The sequence below is a fragment of the Mus pahari genome, chromosome 19, assembly GCF_900095145.1.
Source record: "Mus pahari chromosome 19, PAHARI_EIJ_v1.1, whole genome shotgun sequence".
In the NCBI taxonomy this organism is placed as follows: Eukaryota; Metazoa; Chordata; class Mammalia; order Rodentia; family Muridae; genus Mus; species Mus pahari.
In genome coordinates this window covers 34323042-34334453 of record NC_034608.1, presented here as the reverse complement: position 1 = coordinate 34334453, position 11412 = coordinate 34323042, and the positions used below count along the sequence as shown (strand labels likewise).

The following is an 11412-nucleotide window of genomic DNA, read 5'->3' as shown; positions in this document are numbered from 1 at the left end:
GAGAGAGAGAGAGAGAGAGAGAGAGAGAGAGAGAGAAAGAGAGAGACAGAGACAGAGAGAGACAGAGACAGAGACAGAGAGAGAGACAGAGACAAGAGACAGAGACTGTGGGAAGGAGGAAGATAGTGAATGAATAACAGAAAGATGGATTGAAATATTCAATGTGGTAACATGATAGGGAATGTTTGAGGGCAAAAACCATAACCGTTGGTCCCCATACTAAGGAAACAATGATAATTACAGTCTTTAATGTAAAACTAAACCAATGAGAGGTTTTTAATTTTTAACATTTATAATGTACATTTTAAATCTCAAAATACCCACCTAATAATCAAGACTCTGCATGAATCTGTGTCTCTTGAGTCTGGCTCCTTTCGAGTTACCCTTATTTAATAAGTTCATGGGAAGAGGAAGGGACGACACACAGTGCTACTCTTAATTGTTTTGTTTTAACTCCATTCAAAGTGGTTTACTGTTGAATATATTGGTCATTATGCAAAACACTGATAGAGATTATGACAAAAGATACTTCTAATTTAGCATGCTGATTAGTGTTATATTTAATTTTGATTAATCATTTAAATTATGGTAAAAACGCGAACTAAACTGTAATGTGTTCCCAAAAACTCACTCTAAGACAAGAGATGGGTTTGTGTTGGGGACATAGGTGACACTCTCCTTCAATGTAGTTTCAGCATGGAGCCAAGTTACGACTTCCTGCATATCTATGAAGGGGAGGACTCCAACAGCCCACTGATTGGAAGCTACCAGGGCTCTCAAGCCCCAGAGAGGATCGAGAGCAGTGGGAACAGCCTCTTCCTGGCGTTCAGGAGCGATGCTTCTGTTGGCCTGTCAGGATTCGCCATTGAATTTAAAGGTGCGTGATGCGATGGATTTGTGGGGAAGTTAACTTGTGATAGGGACTGCTTCTGCTGTCAGCATTTCTTCATGAGTTCCTATATCTCAAACACATGAGTTCCTGACATGCATGCATGAGTGGTGTGTGTGTGTGTATGTGTGTGTGTGTGGTCTTTTGGAAGAAGAGAGCCCCACCTTTCATGTGTTAAAAATATTTCTATCTCTGATGGAAAATAAGAGAAAGTGGAGAAAATGGTTTTGGCATGTACAGTTTCATCTGAGGATAGAGTGTGACAAGAGCACAAACTGATTTGATGATGTCTGAGAATCATTTGATATGTGTTAGCATTTTCTGATTTGTTTCCTTCAGAGGCCTAGCCTTAAATTCACTGAGATAGCATTGCCTCAGTCTCCCCATTGGGATACTACCCATCACCCTCTGCGTCTTCCTTACTCATAGGCACAGACTAGATGAGAAGCTCTGGCCCAGGCAGATACTCATATTTCAGATACTCAGATTCATTGTCTGTGGATGCTTTGGGATTTATTGAACTCCAAGGAAAACAGTCACACACAAAAATACCCTACCCCAAGCTCTTTGATATAGAGTCGATGAAAACAAATACCACTGTGCTATATGAATTCATGTATGAATGAGGGGAGGGGCAGATTAAGACACCGCAATAATTAGAATTTAGCCTGATGTTATCAATAGTAATGAGGATTTGGGTAAAGATAAGTAAGCAGATAAATTAAATAATTGCATTTTTTGACATCATTAAATTTGTAGTGAAAATTATAAAATAAAATGAGGGTATGTTTTATTTTAGTCACCATTTTAATGGATTTATATTGCTTTATATGGCCCTTAAAAAATTGCTTAAAATCTCAAAAAAATATAAGGATCTTTCTTAAAACATGTGATAAAAATCATGCAGTTGTGCTATGCCTTTGGGACAGAAACAGCTGTATTTGGGGGGATAAGAACAGCGCTCACACATATCAGATGGCACATGTGTTATCCAGACTCTAGATGACCCTCACCAAGTCTGTTGCTGATCTATGATAGCTACAGCCCAAACAGTTAGTCAAGTCACTAAATGCAAGTAATATAAAGTTATAATATGAATAACCAGAGATGAGGATGGCCTCTCTGTTTAGGCTTATTCAGTCTAAATAGTCATCCTTTAATTGGATATTTATAGCTTTTAATGTTTAAAACATTTTCTTGAGGTCAGTGGGAAGGATTCCCCAGGAGTTAAATGGACTAGTGTCAATACACTGTGAAGGGAAAGCAGACTTAGGGTGAGTGCAGCAGACTGCAGAGACCGTTGCTAGATACAGTGGGCCAGGAGTGGTCCCAGGGCAGCCACACCATGTGAAGCCACCAGAGGGGCCCTACATGTACCAATTTCCTATATGGAGCAGGCATTTATAAAGGTATTTCTAAGTGGAATGGACAAGAACAACAGAAAAATACACAGAGCTATAAAGCCATCTAATTAGAAAAACATAGCAAAATGTAAGCAAGACACAGGACTGTGATTTATCACTGAGCACCCAGAACTGACAGTCGGTAAATGGAACCAAAAGATGAGATGCAGTCATTTGAAGGCAAACCAGCCACGCAACTCAGTCAGTGGCATGAAATAGAGAGGTATGTAAGCCATGCCTTACCAAGCAAGCCACACACGGGGCTGAAAGAGATTTATAGCAAGAGATCATACGAAAGAAAGGCAAGGCTATGGCTCTACATTGATTGACATAACAAGAAAGGTTTAGTTTTTAATGAGGCAAGGATGAAGCTTACAAACAAACCTGTACTTGCTCATACCTTGAATGACTCAGTAAACAATGAAATAGGGCGACTTTGATGTATATAAGCAAACAGGAATTAAAAAAAAAATAGGCAGTTTTATTTATTTTCTGGTTCTTTACTTGTTTAAATATTCAATGATCTATATAGGGATCAATACTACTATAAATAATTATGAGACTATCAGCTACTATTCGAAATATCCAAATTGGCTCTCAGCAAAGTGACTAGAGATGCTGGTCTCTGCATATGAGCTGCATGATGAGGGACCATGGGTAGCAGAAAAGGGGCTCCAGATAAATCAATGTTGTCGACCAAAATATATAAAACTCAATTAGTTTGCTAAATTTAATAAATTACCATGTAACAGGTTCAGTGTCTACGGTGCATTCAGCTGCAACGTATTATATAGATTTGGAGAATGTTTACCAAGGAGATCTCCATTTGCTGATGTTGATCCACGGAGTGTTAAAAATCTAAATGAAAATATTGAAAAAACGAATGAATACAGCAGTGAGACAAGCCACTCGTGCTTCCCATAGGATTTACCAAGATGTGATATTTGATATTTTTCTTTCCCAGTAATTGCATGTCATTCGTGCCCTGGGGGTAATCTCTGAACCTACTTCATCCTTTCTGTCTCTTGCACACCTGACCATCTCCGTACCACTCTACCTCCTGAGACTGATTCATGCAATTGCTGGATTACATGATGAACAGCATGTTGACCATGACCAGGAAGAAATAAAAGTAACATCACCAATCTTGATCCCAGAACAAAAATACAAAATGCAGTTCAGTGTAACACTTATATGCCACAATGCTCCTTGCATGTATGATTGGCACTTAATTTTTTTTGTAGTGGATCAAAGAATCAGCATCTATAAACGTTTTCATGGAGACACAGTTTTCAAATGTAAAGTATGCTTTGACGTTAGCCAGAGCCAAATTAGTACTATTTATCTCACCACCCCTCCATCACCTCCTACACTACCGAAGAGAAGACCAGAACATGGAGTTGAGTAGTGTCTTCTGCCTTCTGTAACACCCACTGGCAAGTCTGGGAAATTTGGCCTCATTAGGCCTTCTCATGGGGAGGTGAAGAATGAAGATATGTTTAACAAGCAAAGCATGACTCAAATTTCACAGAAGATGTGGTTGCATGTAAATGTTGATTGATTTGTTATTATTTTGAATGACCCATAAAGCAGAGGAATGAAGGTTGACCGAATAGCAACCCTGATTGTGTAGACAGGTTATATGTGGCACCAACATGGAGCCTTCCAGTCAGTAGTCACAATAATCAGTGGGGCACACTTGTGTGTCCTTGTGAGTGTCCAGCCTTGATCTGAACTTCAGACTGTCACCACTTCCATGGAAGAAGGTTGGTAAGAGTTGACATTGAGCTCAGCTCAGTCTGGCATATGGCATGCCCTCATGGAGCCAGCAAATGCAGTTACTACAATTAAGATAAAAATCACAGGGGCAACTGTCAGGCCCAAGATGTAGTAGTTGACACTTGTCAATCAGATGTCATTTTCCTGCTAAGTTTGACAGTCTTCAAGGTACAAGCCCCAAGAACCATAATTCAGAGTGCTCTCTGCATTTCTTACCTGAGTCTATCTGCCTCACCATGAGAAGGTACAAGGGATTCTCAGGGAATGCTCCAGTCCTCATTTTGCAAAGCCAAATTATCAGTTTTTGAGAGCTGCACAATAAGTTCATATGGAGATGAGTCAGGAACCAGCTGGAAAATGAGCCTCAAATTTTCCTCCATCAGTTTTTAAATGCACACCAATTAGACCCTCAACAAGCTAAAAAAGACACATCACAAAACACCCTGTCTTTGCTTACATGAAAATAATTCTATATCACCCTGTAATAAAAATGTCATTTTCAAAAGAGTAAATATAATTTATTGGAAAATAATTCCCTGCTGTTCACTAGTAAGCTAACATGGTCATTAGCTGATGAGGAAATAATTCTACGATATTTTCCCATGCTGGACACCATGGTAGGCCTTGGATGAAATAGGCAAAGAAGCAATGAAAACAGCTATGCACAGATGTAATAATGACACGCATGTACTTTCTTCTTCAGAGAAACCCCGGGAAGCTTGCTTTGACCCTGGGAACATAATGAATGGGACAAGGATTGGAACTGACTTTAAGCTGGGCTCTACAGTTACCTATCAATGTGACTCTGGTTACAAGATTGTGGATCCCTCGTCCATTGAGTGTGTGACAGGGGCTGATGGGAAGCCATCCTGGGACCGGCCACTACCTGCCTGCCAAGGTACTTCTGACTCAGTTTCTCTTCCCACTTCTACATAGTGTCCATTCTCACTGTCCAGGACTATAATCCCAGCCGGGGTGGGACTCAGTCATTTGGACAGTTATTACACAGTCTCTTGGACAGTCAATTATGTGTTCCTATTGCTCTTGAACAAAGCGATGTTTTAATTTTCATTGTTTGAAACTCTTACACCTGTTTTATTCGCTTTTTCATATGATACACATATGAAGTACATGATAACATTCTATAGAAGCTTCTCAATAAAGAGATGAATATAGATGTCAGATAAGATAGGTGGTAGATGATGAATCAATAGATACATGAGAGAGAGAGAGAGAGAGAGAGAGAGAGAGAGAGAGAGAGAGAGAGAGAGAGAGAGAGAGAGAGAGAGAGGTTGGTGGATAGGTTGGTAGATTGGCAGATGGACAGACAGACAGGTAGATAGATAAATGATATGGTTAGATGATATGTAAGAATGGAGTATTTCCAAAATGAGCTGCTTGGATTTCATATAACCAAGCTAAAATAAAATAAGTTTCCATTCTTCATACATATTTTTAGAACTTATGTTGATAAGCTTTTAAAATAGCAACCCTTTTTTTCTGAAATAGCTAGTTTGAACTGACATAGCTGAGGCAGAAACAGTGACCTGTCTACATACATGGCCGGAGTTACAGTATCTCAGTGGAAACTTCTCCTTCGGGATTAGTTTACTGAAATATCCTCTGTCTAAACGAGGAATGAACAGTTCCATTTTAAAATTGTGAGAAAGTTATCTTAGGTTTCTTTTTGCTGTACTAAAACACCTCTATCAAAATCAACTTGTGGAGGAAATGGTTATTTCAGCTTGAAACTCTCAGGTCATACTCTGTCTTTGAACAAAGTCAGGACAGGCACCTGAATGCAGGAACTGAAGCAAAGTGTATGGAGGAACTCTGCTAACCAGCTTGCTCTGTCTGGCTTGCTAAGCCTGCTGACCACCTTCCCAGAGGTGACACTGTCCATAGTGAGTGGTGTCCTCTCCCATCAATCATTGATCAAGCAAATGAACTACAGACTTTCCCACAGACCAGTCTGATAGAGGCACATTTTCAATTGAAGTTCCCACTTCCCAAATGAGTCTGGCTTGTATTAACCAGCTAACACAGTAGTCATCTTAGATGTTTTGGAACATAAAACTATTCTGCAGTATGATACTGGGAGTGATTGTGGTTTGTTTTAGTTTATTAAGCCTTTCCTGGTTGGCCCTGAATATGTTAAAGCTGTCAGATATGTGAGCTATTGTCCTGAGGTAAGAGGTGAGCCTGCCAAATCTCAGTAATGTAATATTGGGGACAGTCTCCTAACAGTCATTAACTGTCTCAACAAACCAGTAACAAGTGCCTTCCCCGTTTAGCATTACCACATTCTACAGAGTTTATTAATCATGGAAATGTCCTGTTTGTCCATTAGGACTTAATAGTGTGCTAATTAGCACTGAACAGATTAAACATGCTATCTTTAATTTCCTTTTTTTTAAACTGCTTTAAAATTGCCATATCAAGACTAAATGAACTGTAATAATGTAGTGAGTGGGAAGGAGGCCAGGAGAAAATGAGGGAGGGAGAAAGAAAGGGAAGAACAGGGGGGACTTCAGTCAAAGCACCATGTCTGATATGTTCATGTGGTGAAACTCATTAATTTACACATTTAAGTGTGAGCCAATATTTATAATAAAGAGAAGCAAAGATCTTAGGAACAAACTGAACTTTCTCATAGCCTAGAAGCAACTTTTAATTTAAATCAATGTTGTACACCAACAAAAAGGGCCACCAAGTGATACAGGATATCAGAAAGGGCCAGGGTTTATGGGATGCTCAACCCTCGTGCTTCAGTCCCCAGTCATAGTTAGATGGATGAGCAGGTGCCAGTCTCTCCTGTTATTGCATATAAGATGACAATGTTGGGACGTAACTTTCAGCCTGAACAAGTGACTGGGGCTTAATTGGATCCCAGTGCCAGATTGCTTGAAAAGAGCTTTACATGTGAGCTAAAAAGTTTTTCCAGTTACCCAGAAAAGAAACACCAAACTTAGTAAGATTATTAGAAGGAAAAGATCCATACAACCTCATAGTACATACATGCATATGCATAAATACACACATACATACATACATACATGCATACATATATACAAATATATATATATGTATTCTCCTGTTCACACATATATATATAGACATATGCACACATATTTACATACATATATAAATACACATGCACATACATACTTATACATATACATATACACACATGCATACATACACACACATAAATGTATACTCACATACACATAGATACTTGAATATATATAAATGCACATACATACACACATGCATACATATATCTACACATATGTACATATACACATGCATACACATAAACATGTATGCACACATGCATTCATATACACATATATATCATATAAGTACAAACTCATATACATACATATACTCACATATACACACATATATACATGCATATGTATACACATATAGACATACATATGTATACCTATATACATGCAAACACACGCATATACACAGCATAGCTAGTAGTAGTATAGCCACTTTCATCATTATTTGAACATGCCCCTAGTCAGGTCTTGATAATAGCATCAGTCTTCTTTTGAGTTAAAAGCTTTTGTTCCTGTGAGTCTCTAGCTCGGTGGATGTTCCTGTGGTCCTGTTGACAGTGCAGGGGCAGTTGCTGGCATGGATGCTTGTGTTTGTTATGAGATGAGTGGGCTGTGGGTGTTCAGACCAGTCTACTGAGCTTAACTGCCACCAGCAGCAGCATCTTCATACCCAAAGCTCACTCTTCTTGACTGGATCTCTTTGCAGCACCCTGTGGAGGCCAGTACATGGGCTCGGAGGGGGTAGTTTTGTCACCGAACTACCCTCATAACTACACAGCTGGGCAGATGTGCATCTATTCCATCACGGTGCCCAAGGAATTTGGTAAGAAATTGCTATTGTTTTTAACTCATTGGCACATGCTTTAAAGCTAGCTAATTTGTCTGTTGTTTGTTAAAATTAGGACAAACTGATACAAAAGAAATGATATTCACTAAAGAGACAGTCTTCCTAAACACACAGTACAGCATTCCTTGATGCTCTTCCACCAAAGGGGTAGAACACATGCACTCCTGTTTACCCCTAGAGTGGTGTTATATTCCAGCCGTTAATGCGCCCTATCCTATGCTCTGCCCAGAAATGGATTTGAAGTCAGTTGTTTGTAAATGTCAGGCAGCAAGGCACATGCAGTTCAAAAGCATAAGTCATAACTCTGCTGTAGTAAATATTTAATATTAATGGTGGGTCTCTTCACACTGCTTTTGATAAATCAGGTCTCAGATAAAAGACACAAAACTTTTATATTTATATTAAGCTTTTCAGGCACTAAAGCTGGGCAGATATGTAATCTTTGTGCTATTATGTCTACTTCTCTATCAATAACTCTGAGATATGGCCATGTTTCCTCTGGGCTGCTCTTAACGCCAGTTGTCCAGCCCTCACGGCCATGTTTTCATGATTCACCTAGCCTATGGCATCTTCTCCTTTCTCCACTTCCTTCACTTCTCCACTTCCTGGTCTCAGACCCCAAGCCTGGGAACTGAAACTCCGTCTATCTCTCATCTTACCAGTTATATAGGCTGTAGGCGTCTTTATTTACCAATCAGGAATAACTTGAGGTGGGGCAAGGTTATATAGCATCACTTAATTCTACATGAAATCTCCTTATGCCCTGAGGGCAACCAGGCCTTGTAAGTCAGTATTTATCATTACAGTACATATCAATAGACCAAACCCCAGTGCATCCCTGCATAGCTGGTAGATGGAGTCGCCATCCTTGAGACATTGAGATATGCAGAGGGGTCCTGCACATCTTGCACTACTTTATGGGATGTTTTCCCTGGCTCCACGCCAGGAAGACTGATATGTGGTTCTTCCCTGGGGGAAGCCAGACAATAGTTTTTATACTCTTTCAAGCTATGTTTATTTTCCTCAATGGTCAACCAAAAGGGGAAAGAAAAAAAAAAAAAAAAAAAAAAAAGAAGCCATAGACCCACAATTTCCCTTTACATTAAATCAACGGTCACCTACCTCCACAGAAATTTAACACATTAATTTCAACGTGTGAGAATATACTTGAGATAAAATAATTCCATTATTTTAAAGTGTATGCATCTGTGTGTCTATGTGTATTTGTGACCGAGCCCACTCCAGTTTGAGGGGTCTGATACCTTTGACTTCTACAAGTTCCTACACTCATATGCATATACTGACACACAGACACACATACAGAAATAAAAATAAATCTTAAAAAAATAATAAAAGGTCATTGTAGATCCTGAGTTTCTATCTTTGCATCCAAAAGGAGCCCAGAGCTCCCTTTATATAGAATGAGTCTGATCCATACTAACTGGGTGATGCTTCCTGCCACCCCTGCTTCCCTGCTGAGGGGTGAACCTGTGTTCAGCTCTGGTTGTTCTAAGCCTGGAAGATGCTGCTGCCTCAGACCTTCACAGCTGCTCCCCACTTCCAAGGACAACCTAACTGGACCACCAGCCACAGTATCATCTTCATGGTGTTGCTACTTATGTATGCTAGAAGAATGTTAACACAGAGACACAAGGGTTTAAACAAACCTACTGATTAAGCATTACATTAATCTTCACCGATGTGGGGTTGTAACACATCTTGCTGAAGTTCACAGATCCACAGTTTCTTCTTTCAGCAGATGAGTTGGGCCCATTTGCCACCTGGGTAGAGAGAGCTTGACTTAGGGGACATGCCATGGCCTTCCCTAGGTGACTTGAGTGTCCTAATCCTGCTGATATCACAGACTTAGCTCCTGTGTTTTCTGCAGAGCCTGCTGCACTGTTAGGTGGACAGCTACAAACCATGTTAATGAGGTGTTCCCAAAGAATTCTCCACAGAAAACAGGACTCCATGACTCACTCTTCTCATAATCAGGAAACTCAAGCTGTGGGCATCTAACATAACAGGATTCAGTTCACTGGGGAGGTGCTAGTTGGTGGGTGGGGAAGGAATAGGGGTGAGGTGAGCTGTGGCTCCTGCTGTGACCTCTGAAGCACAAAGGTCAGTGTGTGTGTGTGTGTGTGTGTGTGTGTGTGATTTCATCTGTGCAGTATCATGTGTGTCTGCATCTTCACACACACCCTCATATTAAACAGCCTTCATTATGTTTCCTAACACACTCATTTTCTTCTACTTGAATATTTTCCTTGAAGCTAAATGTCTACCTCAGTCCCCTGATAGTTATTTAGAAGGACCTTTGGGTAAACCTCACACATAAACAAGTAAAGGATAATTTGTTCCTGGCTTATATGTCAATACTAAATCACTGGTGCCACCAAATATTGTGAAGCTCTTTTATTTCATCAATTTTAATATATAAATATTGATTTAGTTTGAAATCCAACCAATGTTACTATGTTTTGCTTGACGTTTCATATCATAAAAGATTTAAAAAAAAAGTATGGAATAACCCACAGAAATCCCTGAAATGGTGTTCTAAATGAAATGCTTGTTCATTTGGCAGTATGCCACCATGAACAAGGGCTTCTAAGAAGTTTCTAATTCCTTATCAGAGTATCATGGAGCTTGGTTCCGACATAGCTAAGTTTTCATGGAACAACAAAAAATCATTTAAAAGGCAGAATGCTTTCATAAATATTTTTAGATTATTTGAGTGCTGTATATTAAAAATATGTCTTATACAATATTCAAATTCACAAAGTAATAATTCCTTTTCAATACTAAAAGAACAAAAAAATGAAATGTGTTCTAATCACTGAAAACTCAGAAAACACAGAAAATAAGTTTGTAGGGTTGTTTTTACTTTGTTACAATTTTGTTTTATATTTTATGTGTAAGAGTGTTTACCTGTGGATATGCCTGTGCACCAGATGTGTGCTGTGCCTGCAGGAACCAGAAGAGGGCACCAGATTCCCTGGAAGAGCTGTAGACTGGAACTGAGTCATGGTGTGGGTGCAGGGAATCTAAGCCAAGAACAAGTGCGTTTAACCACTGCGCTATCGCTCCAGCACCCAATTTGTAGTTATTTTTATAAGACTCCTGAAGCAGTGATGTTCAGGCGGGGATAACTAGTGTGCATGTACAAGCTCTCCTCTGCTCTTTATAAGACTCTGTTCCACCCCGTCTCCTTGTTTTCTAGTGGTATTTGGACAGTTTGCCTACTTCCAGACTGCTCTGAACGACTTGGCAGAGTTGTTTGATGGAACGCATCCCCAGGCCAGGCTTCTCAGTTCTCTCTCTGGTTCCCATTCAGGTAAAAATTTCAAATTATTTTGCACTGAGTTTCTCTCTCTCTCTCTCTCTCTCTCTCTCTCTCTCTCTCTCTCTCTCTCTCTCTCT

At 39.7% G+C, this 11412-nt stretch overlaps 1 protein-coding gene across 2 annotated transcripts in view; it reads left to right on the top strand.

Annotated features, from left to right (window-relative positions):
• The window catches only part of Csmd1 (CUB and Sushi multiple domains 1), a 1532231-nt gene that overhangs the window by 1348659 nt on the left and 172160 nt on the right, over positions 1-11412 (top strand). For both annotated transcript variants that reach the window (XM_021218735.2, XM_029532138.1), the window contains 4 exons: positions 690-877; positions 4775-4969; positions 7852-7968; positions 11213-11326. In XM_021218735.2, coding sequence (XP_021074394.1) covers positions 690-877; positions 4775-4969; positions 7852-7968; positions 11213-11326 — 614 coding nt within the window. The remainder of the gene's footprint in view (positions 1-689; positions 878-4774; positions 4970-7851; positions 7969-11212; positions 11327-11412) is intronic.